At 46.8% G+C, this 21,994-nt stretch overlaps 1 protein-coding gene across 2 annotated transcripts in view; it reads right to left on the reverse strand.

The window, feature by feature from the left end:
- Positions 1-21,994, reverse strand: part of ARMC9 (armadillo repeat containing 9) — a 188,546-nt gene that overhangs the window by 32,363 nt on the left and 134,189 nt on the right. For both annotated transcript variants that reach the window (XM_033229873.1, XM_033229874.1), the window contains exon 20: positions 13,328-13,432. In XM_033229873.1, the coding sequence (XP_033085764.1) occupies positions 13,328-13,432 (105 nt within the window). The remainder of the gene's footprint in view (positions 1-13,327; positions 13,433-21,994) is intronic.

Genomic DNA, 21,994 nt, shown 5'->3' on the forward strand with positions numbered 1-21,994 from the left:
TGAGACAACTCTTAGAAAGCAATTTGGCATTTTATCAAGAGTTGTAAAAATGTTCACACATCCTTGAGTGTAAATACTAGTGAATGAATCCAAACCCTGGAAAGTGTAAGATAAACACGGTTGTTCATTATAAAATTATTAAAGAGTAAAACTGAAACAATCTAATATCTAGTAACGGGAATAAATAAGTAAAATATGGCATATTCACTTGATATATCATACAGCCATGTACAATGATAAAGAACAGGTTATGGAGAAATATGTCTATTTAAAACATTAAATAAAAATCAGGTTATAATAATGTACATAAAGAATGCTTTTTTTTTTTCCTTGAGACAAGGTCTTGCTATGTTGCCCAGGCTGGAGTGCAGTGGAGTGATCTTCCTGCCTTAGCCTCCCTAGTAGATGGGATTATAAGTGCATGCCACTATGTCCAGCTAAACAATGCTTTCAATTATGCTAAAAGTGCACAGAAAGACTGGAAAGAAATGAACCTTCACATGATTAGGGTGGCTACATAGGACAGTAGAACTAAGAATATTTTTTCCTGCCACAATTTTTTGTAATATGGTTACTATCATGTTAATACTTAAGAAAACTTGTTTAAAAAGGAAATCACTATAAAACTAGTGAAATGTGAATAAAGTCTGTGGATGATACCAATGTCAACTTCCTGGTTTTGCTATTATGCTATAAATTACATAAGATATTAGCACCAGGGGAAATTATGTGAAGGGTGCATGGGAACTGTGTGTTACTTTTGCAACTTCCTATGAATCTATAATTATTTCAAAACAAAAAGTAAAACAAAAACAAAAAAACCAAACTTCTTGAACACTGGAATTTCATCTTTGATTTCTTGATTTCTGCTGAAAATTCCTTTGGGTTATCTAGTATGTTAGGCAGGGAGAGGAAGAAAAAAGGGCCAGTGCCTGTGGGATTCAGTGAGCCTCACCTGGACCCTGGGACAGGTCTCAGCCAGGGAAGTGACAGGTGGGGTCAAAACCTGCCCTGGGCTGGGCACGGTGGCTCACGCCTGTAATCCCAGCACTTTGGAAGGCCAAGGCGGGTGGATCACCTGAGGTTGGGAGTTCGAGACCAGCCTGACTAACATGGAGAAATCCCATCTCTACTAAAAATACAAAAACAGGTAGGCGTGGTGGTGCATGCCTGTCATCCCAGCGACTCAGGAGGCTGAGGCAGGAGAATCGCTTGAACCTGGGAGGTGGAGGTTGCAGTGAGCCGAGATCACGCCATTGTAATCCAGCCTGGGCAACAAGAGTATCTCAAAAAACAAAACAAAAACAAAAACAAAAACAACCTGCCCTGACTAGGAGGTGGGAGGGATGGAAAGGAGAGTGAAAGGGAAAAAGCCTGGGAGAGTGAGAAAGTGGGAGGTGCTCACCCTGTTGGGGGAAATGGAATGTAACTAAGCCATGTAAATAAAAACTAAAATGCAGTTGCGTCGCCTTTTCTGTCTCTAGAGAAATCTACCAAGGCAGGATATTTCCACTGCAACCACTTCACACTGCTGTCTGCTTCCACTGTGACTTCCCCATCCATCCCACTTCCCCGATCCAGGATCCAGGGTCGGTTCTACACGCTCTCATCACAGTGCTCCACCGTGGCTCTTGCCTTCTCTTTTTCCTGTCCCTCAAGACAGAGGACCCCTGAGCCCTCCCACAGAGAAACACGAAGAAGGCAACTGGAAAAGGGGAAACAGTCAACATGTGGCTTTTCTCGAGTCTGTGACTAGTCCTCTGTCTCCACTTCCCCAGTGTCACAGTCATCTGAGCTCGCTCCTCCCAATGTCTTCCTAGAAATGACAGAATATGTCACGTATTCGAGAATATTTTAGACTGCCAGTTATTTCATCTCCTTAAAACTATAGAAACCTGGAAAATAATTTAAAGTGGGTGGCATTTTTCCTTTCCCGTGGATGGAGAAACTGTGTCTGGCCTGTGGGCCAGCACTGTCTGGTCTGTTGCAAAAATGCCTGAAGAAAGGCCCTCAGTGGAGCGGCTTCAGTGTGCAGGGCCTAGCAGCGCAGCCACTTCCCAGCCTGTTCTTGCTGGCCTGGACTTCCCCTCCCCTTGCTTGCAGTGTGAGCCACCCAGCCTACTCTCGGGCCTCTCAGTTGCAAAGAAGCCTTTGTGGGCTGAAGGATCTTAGAGGGTATCTTGTCCAACAACCTGCTGAGACAGAGTTGTTTATAATGAGTTCCACAGAAATGCTTTGGGGTCTGGGCAGAGAGGAGAGCAAGGGTTCCTGACATCCACCTGTACTCATCCAGAGAACTCGGCTTTCATCAGTGTTGTAGATGGAGATTTTATTTGAAAGAAGGTTCTGCTACTATAAAAAGGAGCATAGTTAAGCACAATAAAAAAAGATAGCATATTATTTAGCTGAATGCAATTTATTCAGTAGTAAAAGTTGGTCAACATATCAATTTAGGTAAAAAAAAATTTCTCATTTATTGGTTTTGAGTATTTGTGAATCATTTAAAGACATTATAAAGTAGTATAAATTGCCGGGCGCGGTGGCTCAAGCCTGTAATCCCAGCACTTTGGGAGGCCGAGACGGGCGGATCACGAGGTCAGGAGATCGAGACCATCCTGGCTAACACTGTGAAACCCCGTCTCTACTAAAAAATACAAAAAACTAGCTGGGCGAGGTGGTGGGCGCCTGTAGTCCCAGCTACTCGGGTGGGTGAGGCAGGAGAATGGCGTAAACCCGGGAGGCGGAGCGGAGCTTGCAGTGAGCTGAGATCCGGCCACTGCACTCCAGCCCGGGCGACAGAGTGAGACTCCGTCTCAAAGAAAAAAAAATAAAAATAAAAATAAAGTAGTATAAATTTCTGTAAAAAATACAGGATACAGGTACACTCTATGTATCTATCATCTATATCTATCTCTGTACTCACAGAATGTCAATAATCTGAAAAGGGAGGAGGCAGACACTGTTAGCAGTCTACACAATATTCACCCTCTCCTTCCTGACCAACAGAACTGATTTTGTCAGCACAGCAATGTGTCTACTTAAAAATACCTCCCAGACTCCCTTGCAGCTAGGAGCCATAGGACCCAGTTTTGACCAGTTAGTAAGTGGAGGTCACCAAGTGGAGCTTCAGGAAAGCACTGTAGGGGGCAGATTTGGCTGACCTGCACATTTGGCCTTCTTCCTGAGTTTATCACAGATTTGTGCCAGGACATGTACCCATCATATGATCAAGAGGCAACAGGCATGTGAATGAAGATATCAAGGCAGAGTTACCACAGAACTCATGAAACTTCATGTGTCACATGGTCATTTTATGTGTGTGTGGGTTTTTTTTGAGACAAGGTCTTGCTCTGTCACTCAGGCTGGAGTGGAGTGGTGTAATCACAGTTCACTGAAGCCTTGAACTCCTAGGCTCAAGTGATCCTCCCGCCTCAGACTCCCAAGTAGCTGGGACTACCGGCATGTGCCACCATAGCTAATTAATTAATCTGTAGAGATGGGCCTTCCTATGTTGCTCAGGCTGGTCTTGATCTCCTGGCCTCAAGTGATCCTCATTCCTCAGCCTCCCAAAGCACTGGGATTACACACATGAGCCACCATGCCCAGCCTACATTTGTTTTTGTTTTTGAGACATAGTGTTGCTCTGTCGCCCTGGCTGTAGTACAGTGGCGCAATCTCAGCTCACTGCAACCTCTGTCTCTGGGGTTCAAGTGATTCTCCTTCCTCAGCCTCCTAAGTAGCTGGGATTACAGGCATGTGCTACCATGCCTGGCTCAGTTTTGTATTTTTAGTAGAGAGGGGGTTTCACCATGCTGGCCAGGCTGGTCTCGAACTCCTGACCTCAGGTGATCCACCTGTCTCAGCCTCCCAGAGTGCTGGGATTACAGGTGTGAGCCACTGTGCCCGGCCTTAATTTAGATTTAGTGGGAAAAATTTCTATGATTCACAGTACCTTCCATGCATAGTCAAACGACTGCTATCTGTCCTGGTGTAGAAATGGCCTCTAGTAATTCTCTATGTTGTTAAGAGTATTTGTGAATAATCAGTGTGCAAGAAAATGTCAAATGCCCCCCGTTACAGTTAAGTGGTGGCAGAATATGCCATTCCAAAATATGCCACTTTGGTTTATGATTATTTTGCGGTAAAGGCACTTGATGCAAGAAGGACATCCTAATGTTCCTCTTTTCTTCCTGAAAACAAGAGATAAAAACTTGCATGTGAAAGTGCTCTCCGGGCACCAGGAAAAAAAACCACATGTCAGAGCTGAGAGAATTCTGTACAAACAGACCTGGGTAATATGATTCTTATCTTCCTTTAGCCTCCCCACATAATTTGGTAACTTTTCTCCAATTGCCTCTCTTTGTTCAACCTAGTTTAAAAGCGTTTAGGTTCTGCTAGTTCTTTTCCCTTTCATTTCCTTAGGAGAGCTTCCACGTCACATTAAAACTTATAGAAATGTGTATGCTTTTCTCCTGTGAATCTGTTTTACATCAATTTGATTCTCAGGCCCAGACAAAAATCCTAAGGGATAAAGGTAAAACTCTGCCTCCCCATAGAGTGTTTCTCTTTTGTTGTTGTTGGGATGGAGTTTCACTCTTGTCACCCAGGCTGGAGTGCAGTGTTGCGATTTTGACCCATTGCAACCTCTGCCTCCTGGGTTCAAGCGATTACTCCTGCCTCAGCCTAAGTAGCTGGGATTACAGGCATGTGCAACCACGCCCAACTAATTTTTGTGGTTTTAGGAGAGACAGGATTTCACTGTGTTGGCCAGGCTGGTCTTGAACTCCTGACCTCAGGTGATCCACCCACCTTGGCCTCCCAAGGTGTTGGGATTACAGGCGTGAGCCACTGCACCTGGCCTAGTGTTTTTATGGAAGAAACTTGAGGATGGTTTTCTCAAATTTAATAACAAAACGGGTCACGCACAGTGGCTTATGCCTGTTATCCCAGCACTTTGGGAGGCTGAGGCAGGAGGATCGTCATTCAGGAGTCTGAGGCAGCAGTGAGCTATGACTGCACCACTGTACTCCAGCCTGGGTGACAGAGTGACATCATATCTCTAAACAAAACAAAATGAAACAAAAATTTACACAAACATTTTCTTTTGTATTATTTTTTATTATTTTCCACAGGTGTTGATTTAAATTTTTGTCTTTTAAAGATATATATATATATATTTTTTTTCTGCAAGACATAGTCTAGCCCAGAGCTAGAGTACAATGGTGCCATCTCGGCTCACTGCAACCTGCGCCTCCCAGGTTCGAGCAATTTTCCTGCCTCAGCCTCCCGAGTAGCTGGGATTACAGGTGCACACCACCATGCTCGGCTAATTTTTGTATTTTTACTAGAGACGGGGTTTCACCATGTTGGCGAGGCTGGTCTGGAACTCCTGACTTTGTGATCTGCCCGCCTTGGCCTTCCAAAGTGCTGGGATTACAGGCGTGAGCCACCACGTCCAGCCTATACATGTAATTTTTTAAGTAAAAAGATTTACAGGGCATACCAAGAACTAAATGTGAGGCCAAAACGAAGTTTTTTAATCAATCAATATTAAGAAAATTTGATCAAATATGTTACAGGAAAGGCTGACTAATCTTTTTTTCTTTCTCAGTAGAAAACATTAAAAACATCGTCATATATGTAGACAAAAACATTACATTTTTATGTTTGTGCTTGTAAAACATTACCAAGTTGCCATATACAGAAGCAATCAGAGGGTACAAAACAAAAGATATATGAAGAGAAATGATGAGGCGTTTGCCAAGCAGCTAGTTAATTATAAACATTATTTTTCTAGATTTTATAATGTTTGTGTTATCTGTCAATTTTTAAAATTTGAATTTGTACTCAGGGGGTTGAGGTGGGAAGATCGTTTAAGCCTAGGAGGTTGAAGCCACAGTGAGCCATGTTTGCTCCACCACATTCCAGCCTGTATGACAGAGTGAGACACTGTCGCAAATAAACAAACAAACAGACAGACAGACAAACAAAAAAAAAAACTGAATTGGGGCCAGGTGAGGTGGCTCATACCTGTAATCCCAACACTTTGGGAGGTTGAGGCAGGTGGATCACTTGAGGCCAGGAGTTCGAGACCAGCCTGGCCAACACAGTGAAACGCCGTCTCTGCTAATAATACCAAAATTAGCCAGGTGTAGTGGCACATATGCCTGTTGTTGTAGCTTCTTGGGAGGCTGAGGCACGAGAATTGCATGAACCTGGGAGGTGGAGGCTGCAGTAACCCGAGATCGTGCCACTGCACTCCAGCCTGGGCAATAGAGCAAACTGTCTCAAAAAAAAAAAGTGAATTTCACTATGATTTATTTTGTAATTCTCATTCCACATAAGCACTCATTTTTTTTTTTTTTTGAGACAAAGTCTGCCTCTATCACCCAGGCTGGAGTGCAGTGGTGCGATCTCGGCTCACTGCAACCTCCGCCTCCCGGGTTCACACCATTCTCCTGCCTCAGCCTCCTGAGTGGCTGGGACTACACGTGCCCGACACCATGGCCGGCTAATTTTTTTTGTATTTTTAGTAGATATGGGGTTTCACCATGTTCGCCAGGATGGTCTTGATCTCCTGACCTTGTGATCCACCCGCCTCGGCCTCCCAAAGTGCTGGGATTACAGGCGTGAGCCACCGTGCCCGGCCAAGCACTCATTTTTATATCAGATTTTGTATTCTGTTATTTTAGAGGAGGCCTCCCAAGCCCTTCTAAGCTGGAGGCCCCACAAAGTCTGAATCTGCCCCTCTGACAGGCAGGTAAGAGATGAAAAGAGCCTGGGATCTGACAGCCCCCACACACCAGGAATTTTTAGCTGGATTGATAAGGTAGGACTCTCTGCTATTTGCACCTCAGCCCAATCCTAACTGATAAGGAAAGATAACAAGAGATAGTGATTATCTCTGGGTAGGTAGAGTAACCTGGTCTTTATGTTCTGTTTACTTTGACTTTTTAGAATAAGCATACATTGCTTTTGTATAAAGAATAAGAAACAAATGGCAAACGAAAAGGATTCAGGATATTTTGGGGTTTGGGATTTTTCCCTGCTTGTCTGGTTGTGTTTTAACGTACAAGAATATAGATATTGAGGCCGGGTGCGGTGGCTCATGAGGTCAGGAGTTCGAGACCAGCCTGACCAACACGGTGAAACCCCATCTCTACTAAGAATACAAAAATTAGCCAGGTGTGGTGGCGTATGCCTGCAATCCCAGCTACTCAGGAGGCTGAGGCAGGAGAATCCTTGAACCCGGGAGGCGGAGGTTGCAATGAGCCGAGATTGCGCCACTGCACTCCAGCTGGGGCAACAGAGCGAGACTCTGTCTCAAAACAACAACAACAACAACAACAACAACAACATAGACATTGAGTCAGTTCCAACAAATCCCCTAATAAGCAGAGGCAATGGCTCTTCAACCATTACAGTCACGTGGGGCAGGAATAATTGACTGAAAAGGGATTAGGAAATGCCCCAAAGTGGAGACATATATGAAAAAAAAAACCTAAAAGTAACATTTGGAAATACAGGCCTTTTCTCCTCTAGTTTTGGTTTTTGTTGTGAGTAGAGAGGGGCAGGAGATCTCAAGGCCCGCTCATGCTTCTGCCCCTCTAGGCACAGCAGGACAGGGGACAGCAGGATTCCAGGGCCCTCTCCTATCTCTAGGTGCTCGCCCTGGCCTGAGCCCAGCCTAGGAGGGCCTCAGTTCTGCACAGTGCCATGCTACAGAAGACAGGCTGGAGGCAGCTCCATTAACACCCTGAGTTCTGTCCAAATGGGCCAAGTCTCCAGGGCCCAGACTCCTGCTTCAGAACCACTTCAGGGTAAAATAAAAATGCCCACTCCTGGGGTACTGCCACAGCCTCAGATTCTCTAGAGGTGGGGCCAGGAACCTGCACTTTAACCAGCCCTTTTGGGGATTCTTAGGAAAACTAAATGAATCTGGGTTCTCACTTGATGGAGGGAAAGGAAGTGTGGAAAGGGAGCAATTCGCATTCACAATAGGCATTCCCCCAAAACTGAGTCTGTGATGAAAACATAGATCGGCCGGGCGCGGTGGCTCAAGCCTGTAATCCCAGCACTTTGGGAGGCCGAGACGGGCGGATCACGAGGTCAGGAGATCGAGACCATCCTGGCTAACACGGTGAAACCCCGTCTCTACTAAAAACTACAAAAAACAGGCCGGGCGCGGTGGCTCAAGCCTGTAATCCCAGCACTTTGGGAGGCCGAGACGGGTGGATCACGAGGTCAGGAGATCGAGACCATCCTGGCTAACACGGTGAAACCCCGTCTCTACAAAAAATACAAAAAACTAGCCGGGCGAGGTGGCGGCGCCTGTAGTCCCAGCTACTCCGGAGGCTGAGGCGGGAGAATGGCGTGAACCGGGAGGCGGAGCTTGCAGTGAGCTGAGATCCGGCCACTGCACTCCAGCCTGGGTGACAGAGCAAGACTCCGTCTCAAAAAAAAAAAAAAAAAAAAAAAAACTACAAAAAACTAGCCGGGCGAGGTGGCGGCGCCTGTAGTCCCGACTACCCGGGAGGCTGGGGCAGGAGAATGGCGTGAACCCGGGAGGCGGAGCTTGCAGTGAGCTGAGATCCGGCCACAGCACTCCAGCCTGGGTGACAGAGCGAGACTCTGTCTCAAAAAAAAAAAAAAAGAAAACATAGATCACATAGTAATTACGGATATATTACACAGGTTGGAGGTCTCTCAGCTTGCAAGTACAGAATCCACTCACCTGACAATGGCCAGTGCTGCTGCAAGGCGGCCCGACTGAGTGGTAAAAGGCAGGTGGGCTCAGGTAACGCCTGGAAGCAACTCAGCCTTTCTCAGCCTCAGTGTCCTCCTCTATAAAATGCAGATACTAGTGGAAGATGCCTCGTAAGTTTGTTGGGAGGATTCAGTCAAATGGAGTCGTGTGAAGCAGTCAGCACAGGACTTGGCCCATGGCATGTGCTGAATTAATCTGAGATCTGCCTATTACTGTTAAAGGTCACTTTGAAATAAAAGCAAAAAAAATTGGGATTCCATGATTCTGTCATAAATGTCTATATCCTTTAACTCAGGTGATGGGGCTATTTAAGTCAGAGCATTCTTATTAGGAAGAATTGTTTTCTATGTGTATTTGTATTTATTTATTTTTACAATAATAATTTATTTATTTATTTTTGCACTCCAAGGCTGGAGTGCATGGTGCAATCACAGCTCCCTGCAGCCTCCGTCTCCTGGGCTCAGGTGATCCTACCACCTCAGCCTCCCGAGTAGCTGGGACCACAGGTGCATGCCACCATACCTGGCTAATTTTTAAAAAATTTTAGTAAAGACAAGGTTTCCCTACATTGCCCAGGCTGGTCCTGAACTCCTGAGCTCAAGCAATCCTCCTACCTCGTCTCTCAAAGTGTTGGATCACACACGTCAGCCACCGTGCCCGGCCAGAGGCATTGTTGATTACTCAGCACAGTATGCATGGCACTAAAAATTTCACAAATACTAGAGGCAGGAGAAGCAGGAGGAAAGTCAGCAGTCTTGAACTCTGACGTTCACAGCCTATGGGAGAACACAGCACAGGGCTTCACTAGAATTATGAGTAAGCATCCCATCTCACGGGGCCATTGCTACTCTCCTGCAAGCCTCGGAAGAGTGACCTGTTCTCTGTCACTAGCTTTCTGAGACTGCCGTGCTCTTCAGCATTTTCATAGCCTGTGCTCTGCAGAGCAGAGGAGCTGTGTGGGAGACTTGGAGGGTGGGGACTAGCAGTGTGGCCCTGCAGGGAAGGGGTGGACTACTGGTCCAGGATCCTGGGACTAGCTTTCTCTCATCCCTGAACACTCTGGCGGATGCTCCAGTCGCACCTCCACCCCTACCCGCAAGCTGCTGGCTGGTTTTTAAATTACTGGCGTGCACCATGATTGGTTCCTGGGATTATGGTCAGGAGGTATAGTGTAGGGCCTAGACTCTATCCTTAACCCAGATTCGGTGGTCTGGGACAGGCCCTCACTCTGCAGGATCACACCTGCCGGCCACTGACCACTCCTAGCTGTTATCTACACCACTCAGCAAGAGCAGTTTTATCTGTTTGACGCCTTCTGTAAACTTCTTGAAGGTAACAGCTGTGTCCTAAGCCTCTTCGGCATTCCGCTGTGTTGGGCAGATGACACAGGTTCAATCAAAGCTTTTTGAATATAATTTTCTGATGGAATGTTTCAAAAAGCCAACATCTTTAGACTCATCTTGAAACATCTGCAATGTACCCAGTACATCAGAACAAGGGGCCTGGATCATGACTTTCAGGCACATATTTTCCAGTGAAACGTGTTCTATCTTGGTCAGAGCTCCTCAGCTTGGCACACACACAAAACGGAACAAAAATGTGAAGTACAGGCCTTTCATGCACCACAAGAGCAAGGGCATGGCAAGGTGGGATCCCATCTTCTGAGATCCCCAACCTGGCACACAGAGGCTGGCAGGCTGGCAATGTCAGATCACAAGACCGAGTGACAGGGCGGTGGGGGATGCCCATGAACGGGGGCAGTGCTGGGAGCACGCGTCCGGCCTCAGCGCTTACTGCGCCACATTACATTTTCTAATCAAAATATTCATGAGATCCTATGGGGACCCGGTGTGGTCAGCTGAATGGTGGCCCCCAAAAGCTATGCCCATGTCCTGACCCCTGGAAACTGTGAATGAGTTTACTTGGAAAAAAGACCCTTGTAGATGTAATAAGGACCCTTGAGATGAAGAACTCATTCTCGGTCACCCGGGGGACAAGTGTCCTTACAAAAAACAGAAGAGGGGAACGCCATGTGAAGGCAGCCAGAGATTGGCAGGTCGCAGCCACAAGCCAAGGATGGTCTGGGGCTACCAGAAGCTGGAAGAGGCAAGAAGGGTCCTCCCACAGGGTCCTTGTGGGGAACTCAGCCCTAACGATATCTTGATTTTGGATTTCTGCCTTTCAACACTAAGACAGAATAAATTTCTGCTGCCTTAAGTCTGCAGTTAAAGATGCTTTGTTACTGCAGCCATGGGAAATACCAAATTGTACTGGGTCTTCCCATCTACACAGCGGATTCTGTGTTTCTCAGTACTCACATCTCCATCCACAGTTTCCTTCTAGTAAAAGGGTCATCCATAAACATTTAGGAGGTTTGGAACTGCGTATCATGGTAAGATGGTATCATTTCCAGATGCCATTAAACTGGGGTTACTGACTGATCTGAAAGCTCTGTGCCTTTGCGCCTCACCAATCTGCATGATTAAACTTGCAGTCTCATCACGTTCTGCACCTTGCTTTTTTGTTGTTGTTGAAGATGTTTACCATATCAACAGAAGATCTCGCCCATGGCATTTCACTGGGGAGAGGTCCTCTAAAATATTAACTGAGCACTGTACTGAAGCTTCTGTCTGACCTGGCTGCAAATGGGCATCCTTGCTCACGTTTACGTGCCTGCATGTCTGCCTGTGCAGCAGTGTGGTCAGGGGTACATGCACCGCGGTCTCAACAGGTATCACCATGTGCCCTCTGAGGAAGCCCCAGCGATTTGCCTCCTGTTTTCCTCACCGCCTGCCCGTGAAGCAGAAGTGTCTTGTAGATGCTTCTATCCTATCACATGGAGCCGCGTCTCTGACAAAGCCAGCATTCTTCCAAAGGGAGACACAGGCCTAGTCATGCCTTAGGCTTCCATCAACAACTTGGAACCTTGATGGGTGCAATTCTGACTTTTCCTGAGCACCTCCCTGCTCGACCTAATGTAAACAGCTCCACAGCCAATTAGACTCCTTTGATCCTCGAATGGCAGGTACTGGCTCAGCAGCTCCTAACCCTGAAAGGGGTCGCGGTGGTTCCCTGCCCTCCAGCCTCCATCAGTCACATCCCTTTCTTCACAGAGTGAAAATATAGTGGATATGTTAGAACATGAGTCAAACCAAGTCACTTCCTTGCTCTCACCTCCAGTGGCGTCCTAGCTGTCGTAGAATAAAATCCAAAACCCTTGCCATGACCTACAAAGTCACATGATCTGGACTGTGGCTGTCTCTCCAACCTGAAGTCCCACCACCATGCACTGCCCTCCAGCTTAGCACTCCTGAAGTTCCACAGACGATGAGGAAGACATGAGGGTCAAGTGACCAGGCGGCCCAGTGTTCTGGGGAGGTACTGGGGGTCTGACTGGGGGGTGGCAATGGGACCTGGCAGGCACTTTCTGCTTCCACCTGCTCCCATAAAGGCTCAGGCCACCTGCATGCATTGTCTTTCTCCTTCCCAAGGCTCTGGCTATGCCAGTCAATTGTTGAGACACTGGTTCCACTCTTCTTCTCCAACAACAACCTGCTGGCTATGAGGAGACTTTGGGGTCCAAACAACTGACCGAAGCAACCGCCAGCTTCAAAGTTCTAGGAGTCTCTTTTCGTGACTCTTCTACCATATGTGCTCAGCTGTCGCACACAGGGTTTCAGTCTGAATTGGTCTTGGTTCTCGGCAATTGCTCCTCCCTTCCAGACCCTTACACTCCAGCATCCCACCTGGTTCCCCCACCTGCTCTCTGAGATACCTGCGGGCCCTGGCACTGCTATCCTCTCCTGAGGAGTGGCTGCTTCCTCCCGACTCACACCCTGCCCTGTTTAGCTGGTGGGTCGTAAGCCAGTGGTTCTGCAGCTGGCTGAGCATCCAAGCCAATTGGAGCTCTCAGAGGTCAGCTTAAGGCCCCATCCCAGATGGTGACTCCACAGGCCTCTTGGATGCTTGCACTGACCACTGGCTCCATCCTGAAACACCCCTCCCTTCTGTTTCCACGACCCTCTTCAGTTCTCCTGAGGACTCTGCGACTACTCACTTTCTGGCCTTCTTGGGTCCCCTCCTTTCTCCCATCCTGACTGCTGGAATGCCCCTCCTTGCTCAGTCCCCACTCTCTCTTCACACTGTGCTTCAGTGGGTAACCTCATGGGCTATGATGGTTTCAGCCAACACCTCTGCGCCAATGACTTCCAAGTCTACCTCAGTATTCCCTTCCAATACTAAAGGCATGCAGAAATTAAAAAGTGGGATGGTAGGCGATTGCTACTGGGGTCAGGCATACCTTCTGATGTTCCAAAGGCCCCTGGCATGTGCCTTTTAGTTATATCTTTCCCCACTCCATATACCTGTCTACTTGTGACAGGCAGCTAGGGCCACAGTGCATTTCAGGGCCACTGAGAGAAGACTGGCTAACATGGACCTTCTCATAAACACAGTATGGTAACAAACCAAACTAAGCCCTCTGTGTCACTGAAAACACGAAACCCATCAACGTCCATCTGGCCTTTGTTTCAAGACCCCCACCCTTCGTGTGGCACTTACCCCCAGGTACTCCGTGGCCAGAAGCTTCTCTCCTGAGAGTTCTCCGAGCTGGGGCTGGATCAGTTCGTCTTTGTCCAGATCGGCTTCCATGATGTCATGGTCCTCCTATTTCAGGAGACATGGGATGAATGCTGTGGACACCCTGCCACAAGCTCCCAAGGGGTGGCTCCCCAGAACGTGTAGTTGTCATGAAACAAGAAGGCCTCAGCCAACCACCGCAACTTGAAGGCTTATATTCCAAGGGGCTCAGGGGTAGTCTGCCTCTGTTCCCAACCTCTCCATGAAGACAAAAGGGACAAGGCTAACCAGCCTCTTCAGGAAGCTGGGAGCCTCCATTGCTTAGGTGTGCGGAGGTTCTAGAAGGCTCTTTAAAGTCTCTCCTAATCACAGTTCTCAGAACTTATCTCTCTGTGAGGTCAAGGCACCATATGAACAGTCAGTCAGTCAGTCACTATTAAGCACCTTCATATACACAGGCCTTATGGGGGATGGGAAACTCTAGAATAGGTTTGCTCGTCTCAAGAAAGTTTACAGCCAGTAAGTAACAAGACTCAGCACAAAGGGCAGCACTGTCCTGCTTCTGGGAGGACGGAGTGGATGTTCCTTTCCACATTCCTCACACTGCGTACAACCAAAAACACTGGACACTACCTATAAAAGAAACATAAGGTGACCCTGAAAGATGGAGAGAAGAAGGCAGACTGCCTAGGGGCCTTGAGACCCAAGGATGACAGCTGGTGACTTCCCTGGGTTCTCTTTTCTTTTTTGAGATAGGGTCTCACTCTTGTCACCCAGGCTGCAGTGCAGTGGCATGATCACAGTTCATTGTGCCCTTGACCTCCTGGGCTCAAGCAATCCTCCCTTTTCGGCCTCCCAAGTAGCTGGAACTACAGGTGTACGCCACCAGACCTGGCTAATTTTTGTACTTTTTTGTACAGATGAGGGTTTGCCAGGTTACCCAGGCTGCCTGGGTTCTCTTTTCGTTTCATATATGCCACATTTGGAGCCCAAGAAACCAACAACCAGAAATGTCAATGGTGAAAACAAGAAAGTCCTCCAAAGCCTGCTTCCTTTAGCCAAAGGATCGGGACAGGGGAAGGCTGGCAGGACAGGAACATTTTAGGAAATAAACACTGCAGAAAACATGGTAGCTACACTCCCACCTGTGCCAGCAAGGGCCTCAGGAGCCTCAGCTATACCCTCACCAGGCTGGGCTGCACACCCCAACACCCCAGGTGGTGATACCAGAGAAGGCTGAGTAGACAGCAGTTTTATCCTTGGTGGGCAGTGAGGCCCCTACCCCACCATGTAAGTGAAGACCAGGTGGGAGCCTAGACTTCTCCCCACACTTGGCAGTGACCAGATGCCCCTCACATCCTTCCTGGGGTGGTGTCAGAGGAGCCATGTGGGGCGCAGTGAGTGACGGGGTACTCTTGTCCCTTCTAGGCAGGGAGGCATTAGTGGAGGCGTAGTGGGGATCCAGGACCCCCCATCAACTGTTGTCAACCATGCCAAGCGTGGAACCTGGAATTCTACTCAAACTTGGCAGTAATTAGAAGGAGTCCCTGCAAGGAGTCCCAACGAGGCAAACAAAGCAAATAAAAGCCATACAGATGAGAAAAGGAAGAAAAATGATCCCTATTTGCACATAATATGACTGTTTGTGTAGAAATAAGGAATCTACAAAGAAACCACATACACACACACAAAAACCCTCCTAGAAGTAATGAGTTCAAAAAGCTCACAGGATACAAGAAAAACATATAAAATCAATTTCTATATACTAGTAAGGAACACACAAACATTGAAATTAAAAATATAATGCCATTTACAATTGCTCAAAAAAAGAGAAATAAGCATAAATCTAACAAAACACGTACAACATTTGTATGCTGAGAACTACAAAACTCTAATGAAAGAAATCTGTCAGCAGGACGCGGTGGCTCACGCTTGTAATCCCAGCACTTTGGGAGGCCAAGGCGGGTGGATCACGAGGTCAGGAGATTGAGATCACAGTGAAACCCCATCTCTACTAAAAATACAAAAAATTAGCCGGGCGCGGGTAGCGGGCGCCTGTAGTCCCAGCTACTCAGGAGGCTGAGGCAGGAGAATGGCGTGAGCCCTGGAGGTGGAGCTTGCAGTGAGCCGAGGTCGAGATCGCGCCACTGCACTCCAGCCTGAGCTACAGAGCAAGACTCTGTCTCAAAACAAAAAAAAAAAAAAAAAAAAAAAAAAGAAATCTGCTGGGCACAGTGGCACACGCCTGTAATCTCAGCACTTTGGGAGGCTGAGGCGGGCGGATCACCTGAGGTCAGGAGTTCAAGACCAGCCTGGCCAATATGGTGAAAACCTGTCTCCACTAAAAATACAAAATTAACCGGGTGTGCTGGTGGGTGCCTGTAATCCCAGCTACTCGGAGACTGAAGTAGGAGGATCATTTGAACCCGGGAGGCGGAGGTTGAAGCGAGCAGAGATCACGCCACTGCACTCCAGCTTGGGCAAAAAGGGCAAAACTCTGTCTCAAAAAAAAAAAAAAAAGAAAAAAGAAATAAAAAGTTCAAATAAATACAGAACCACACCTCGTTCATGAATCAAGAAGACTCAACATAGTTCTCCCCATATTGATTTACAGGGGTAATGGAATTTCTATCAAAGTCCCAGCAAGACATTTTGTAGTCATAAGTAAGATTATTCTAAAATCTATATGGAAAGGGCAAAGAATATTGAACACGTTGGCGGGTGTGGTGGCTCATGCCTATAATCCCAGCACTTTGGGAGGCTGAGGTGGGCGGATCACGAGGTCAGGAGATTGAGACCATCCTGGCTAACTAACATGGTGAAACCATGTCTCTACTAAAAAAAAAAAAAAAAAAAAAAAAAAAAATTAGCCGGGCATGGCGGCAGGTGCCTGTAGTCCCAGCTACTCGGGAGGCTGAGGCAGGAGAATGGCGTAAACCGGGAGGCAGAGCTTGCAGTGAGCCGAGACTGCACTACTGCACTCCAGCCTGGGTGACAGAGCGAGACTCTGTCTCAAAAAAAAAGAAAAAAAAAAAAAAAGAAAGAAAATTGAACACACTAAGACAATTTTGAAAAAGAAGAACAATATGGGAAGAATCAATCTACATGATTTCAAGCTATAGTAGTCCAGATTGTATGCTACTGGTAGAGGGACAGACACATAGATCAATGGAATGGAACAGAGAACTCCAAAACAGACCTACACAAGTATGTCCTGTGGGTTTTTTTATTTTTTATTTTTTATTTTTGAGACGGAGTCTTGCTCTGTCGCCCGGGCTGGAGTGCAATGGCCGGATCTCAGCTCACTGCAAGCTCCGCCTCCCGGGTTTACGCCATTCTCCTGCCTCAGCCTCCTGAGTAGCTGGGACTACAGGCGCCCGCCACCTCGCCCGGCTAGTTTTTTTTTTTTTTTTTTTTTTTTTTTTTAGTAGAGACGGGGTTTCACCATGTTAGCCAGGATGGTCTCGATCTCCTGACCTCGTGATCCACCTGTCTTGGCCTCCCAAAGTGCTGGGATTACAGGCTTGAGCCACCGCGCCCGGCCTCCTGTGGGTTTTAGACTAAGGTACAAAATAAATTCAATGAGAAAGGACAGTTCTTTCAACAAATAGTGCTGGAGAAATTGAACATTTGTAGGAAAAAAACTGAACTTCAATCTAATTCTCATATTTTATATAAAAATCAACTCAAAATGAATCATGGACTTAAATGTAAAAGTAACACATTTTTAGAACAACTCATAAAAGGAAAAAACTGATAAACTGAATTTCATCAAAAAATTTAAAAAGTTGCTCAGTGAAAAGACCCGGTTAAGAAGATGAAAAGGAAAGCTATAGACAGGGAGAAAGTATTTGGAAACTATATATCCAGCAGAAGACTAGTATCAAAAATAAATAAAGAACTCAAAACTCAACATTCAAAAATACCCAAAAAATCTAATTAGAAAATGGGCAAAAGACATGAAGAGACATTTCACCAGGGAGAATATACAGATGGCAATAAGCACATGAAAAGATGTTCAATATCATTAGCCATTAAGGAAATGCAAATTAAAACCACAATGAGATATCACTACATGCCTCTTTGAATGGCAAAAACAGGCCGGGTGCAGTGGCTCATGCCTGTAATCCCAGCACTTTGGAAGGCCAAGGCGAGTGAATCACTTGAATCAGGAGTTTGAGACCAGCCTGGCCAGCATGGCAAAACCCCCGTCTCTACTAAAAATACAAAAATTAGCTGGGCCTGGTTGCACATGCCTGTAATCCCAACTACTTTGGAGGCTGAGGCAGGAGAATCGCTTGAACCCAGGGGGCAGGGGTTGCAGTGAGCTGAGACTGCGCCATTGCACTCCAGCGTGGGTGACAGAGTGAGGCCCTGTCTCAAAAAAAAAAAAAAAAAAAAGAGAAAGCAAAAGGCTGGCAAAGATGCAGAGAAACTAGATCACTCATACATTCCTGGTGGAAATGTAAAATAATGCAGGTCCTCTGGAAAACATTTTGGCAATTTCTTAAAAAGCTAAACATCCTGGGGCCGGGCTCGGTGGCTCACACCTGTAATCCCACCACTTTGGGAGGCTGAGGCGGGTGGATCATGAGGTCAGGAGGTCAAGACCAGCTTGGCCAAAATGGTGACATTCTGTCTCTACTAAAAACACAAAAATTAGCTGGGCGTGGTGGTGGGCATCTGTAATCCCAGTTACTTGGGAGGCTGAGGCAGGAGAATCGTTTGAAACTGAAAGGCGGAGGTTGCAGTGAGCCAAGATCATGCCACTACACTCCAGCCAAGTTGACAGAGCAAGACTCAGTGTCAAAAAAAAAAAAAAAAAAAAGCTAAACATACAGCTACATTTCGGCAATTTCTTAAAGAGGTAAACATGCAACTATATAGAACCAGCAATTATACTCCTGGGCATTTATCCCAGAGAAATAAAAGCTTGTTGGCATACAAAAATCTGTATACAAATGTTTCATGGCAGCTTTATTCATAATAGCCCCAAACTGGAAACAATAGATGCCCTTCAACAAGATAACAGGTAAACAAATGTGGTACATACATACCACAGAATACTCCTCAGAAAGAAAAGGAACTACTGATATACACAAGCCTGGATGGATCTCCAGAGAATGATGCTGGTGAAAAAAGCCAGTCCTCAGTGGCTGCATACTATATGATTCCATTTCGATAACATTCTGGAAATGACAAAATTATAGAAATGGAGAACAGATGAGTGATTGCCAGGTGTTAAGGAGGAAATGGCAGTGGCTGTAAAAGGGATCCTTCTACGAGGGATCCTTGAGTGATGGAAATGTTCCGATCTTGAATTAAAAACGAAGAGTTAAAAATAAAAAAACTAGCATACGTGAGATGTCACAAGGCTCTGTACACTCGAATGCCGACCGAGCGGCACACACAGTCACGGGGGGTGTGCACTGCTCCCTCCTCGTCCCTGCCAAAGCTTCCGGCCGACCTTAGACTGTCATTTGCAGGTTAAATTACAAACAGCAATATAAATATTAACTCAGAAAGAGGGAAGCTGCTGGCTATGGAGGGAAAAGGGGGAAGGAGGGGCCCTGGAGGAAAGTGGCAGCCAAGTGTGGAGTGGTTTGGGGGGTACAGAGGGAGGGCAGGCCATCATCTCCTGGTGACAATGTTCCCTAAGATCATCTAGCCAGTCCTTCCCTTTGACTCCTGGCCCACCCAACAATCTAATGACTATAATTGGCTCCTTGACACTTGCCAACAGGAAGAGAAAGCTCTATTCTGCAAAAATGAGTACCTGTCTTCATTTCCGACTAACTTCTAGTCATTCAGGATGTTCTGGTCTTTGGTGAGTTGGATGTGCCCAAGTCAGTTTCCAAGGGATTATGAAGGCTCAACCTCCTGGGCCTGGAGGGTGGGGTGTGGCTGGCAACTGGGCCCTGAAATGTAATGCTGCCTGTCCTAGGGCTGCCCCTGGGTAGGGCTGTGCTGGGGGAAGCTGCCCCGTCTCTCCAGTCTCTCTTAACCGCACAGTCAGTGCCACCTGCCATCACTAGATGGGCTGTCCTAAGAAAACAGGATTCAACTTACTCTAGGCTGTCCCCAAAGGCAGGCCTGCACCAGCAGAATAAGAGGCAGGCCCCAGATCAATCAGAGCCTTTTCCAATAATCAGTACCATCTTACTCAGGGAAGGGGCTGCTGAGCAGATGCCACTCCTGCTAGCTTGCATTGGGGGGCATTTATTTGATGCTCCTTGTCATAGAATAATTAAGGAACCCACCTTACCTTTCCATAGCACTTTACATGTTAACTTTCACAATGGCGTGGTGTGGATTTTCCTGGTGTGGAAACAGGGCCCAGAGAGGTGACAAATCCACAGCAGTAGCCCTGCTCTGAGTCTAGGAGTTTGGACTTTAAGCTGGGGGCAGCCCCTTTCAGCCCAGGTCTTTCTGACTTGGCCTCTTGGGGCCCCGTAGAAGAAGCCTGTTTCTGAGGAGGTACAGGCTGGACAGCTTGGGTTCCTGTTGCCTGGCTGCGATTGAGTTGAACGGGGCACAGAGAGTAAAGGGAGGGAGGGCTGTAGTGGCATCTGAAGTTCAGAGTCTCGTCTCTCTCTCTCCTCTTCTCTTGTCTAATCACAAATGGAGAATCCACTCTTGCCCCACCCAGGGCCCAGGCTCACAGTTACCTGTGATTTAAGCTCTACTTGGGATTCAAGTCCTATGGGGAGGGCAGCCACCTTCTCCTGCTGCTACACCTGAGCTGGCCGCTCTGCCAAGTGCTAGCACACCCGCTGTCCTGAAATTCCTTAAAGGTAATCCTGTATGTGAGGCCCTACCCCAGGTCAACTCTGGGACGGTTACGTAAGATTTAGGTTGTTGCCCTGACTTAGAGTACTTTACCAAAATAGCAGCATCTCAGTGATCAAAGCGTGTGTGTACATTTGATGATGAATTTTAGGAAAAAGAGTGTTCCTTGTGAACCAAAGCAGCAGCTCTGTTGTCTGAGTGAGTGGCAGGGAGCTCTGGGCACAGAATAGTCTTTCATCTCTTCTCCAGGGGACGGAGCTTCAGAGGCCCCAGCTGGAAATGGGCACTGGAATCACAGTTTCACCAACGTATTGGTGAGACCCCACTTCCCTGCCAGGAGGGAATACGAAACATGAAGAAACAAAGCAAACGTCCACATTCCATTTCAATGACAAACACACAGTCAACGGCTGACTTCAGTCAGCGCCAGCAAAAGTGTTTCTTTATCCTGGACAAGTACGTATGTAAGATGCATTTACTTGCAACTCAACTTATACATACAAAGACTAGCAAACAACACATCTCAATCACAAGTTAAAGTTAGTAAGAGATCCATTTATTTATTCCATTTTATTTAATTTATTATTATTATTGTTTGAGACAGGGTCTCTTGCTCTGTCTCCCAGGCTGGATGGCAGTGGTGTCATCAAGGGCCCCACTGCAGCCTCAACTTCCCAGGCTCCAGTGATCCTCCTACCTCAGCCGCCCAAGTAGCTGGGATTATAGGCATGTACCAGTACGCCTGGCTAATTTTCCTATTTTTGGTAGAGACATGGTTTTTCCATGTTGCCCTGGCTGGTCTCAAACTCTTGAGCTCAAGTGATCCACCCATCTCAGCCTCTCAAAGTGCTGGGATTGCAGGCATGAGCCACTGTGCCTGGCTCATTTTGTTGTATTCTAATTAAACAACAACAAAAAATTTTTTTTTTGAGATGGAGTTCTGCTATATTGCTCAGACTGGACTTGAACTCCTGGCTCAAGCGATCTTCTGCCTCAGCCTCCGAGTAGCTAGAGTTATAGGCGTGAGTCACTGTACCTGGCTTCATTTTGGTTTAATTAATTAATTAATTAATTAACTTTTTTATGACAGAGTTTTGCTCTTGTTGCCCAGGCTGGAGTGCAATGGCGTGATCTCGGCTCACCGCAACCTCTGCCTCCTGGGTTCCAGTGATTCTCTTGCCTCAGCCTCCCGAGTAGCTGGGATTGCAGGCATGCGCCACTACTAATTTTGTATTTTTAGTAGAGACGGGGGTTTCTCCATGTTGGTCAGGCTGGTCTCGAACTCCCAACCTCAGGTGATCCACCTGCCTTGGCCTCCCAAAGTGCTGGGACTACAGGTGTGAGTCACTGTGCCTGGCCTGTTTTTTTTTTTTTTTTTTTAATGAAAACAAAGCTGTTTTTTAATTTAAAGTACTTTATAGGCCGGGCTTGGTGGCTCACGCCTATAATCCCAGTACTCTGGGAGGCCGAGGCAGGCGGATTATGAGGTCAGGCGTTTGAGACCAGCCTGGCCAATATGGTGAAACCCCATCTTTACTAAAAATACAAAAATTAGCTGGGCATGGTGGCACACACCTATAGAACCAGCTACTCGGGAGGCTGGGCAGAAGAATCGCTTGAACCCGGGAGGCGGAGGTTGCAGTGAGCCGAGATTGCACCACTGCACTCTAGCCAGGGCGACAGAGTAAGACTACATCTCAAAAAAAAAAAAAAAAAACAGTACTTTATAATTAAATTTGTTGAGAATTGATAGTCCTCCCTAACTTCAGAAACACAGGACAGTTTCTGCATTTGGTCCTAATATTTGCTGCCCATTAATAAAAGTTATCTTGAATTGCAGCATCGCAGTGTGAGCAGGGG

The sequence above is a fragment of the Trachypithecus francoisi genome, unplaced genomic scaffold, assembly GCF_009764315.1.
Source record: "Trachypithecus francoisi isolate TF-2019V2 unplaced genomic scaffold, Tfra_2.0 Lachesis_group13, whole genome shotgun sequence".
NCBI classification, from domain to species: domain Eukaryota; kingdom Metazoa; phylum Chordata; class Mammalia; order Primates; family Cercopithecidae; genus Trachypithecus; species Trachypithecus francoisi.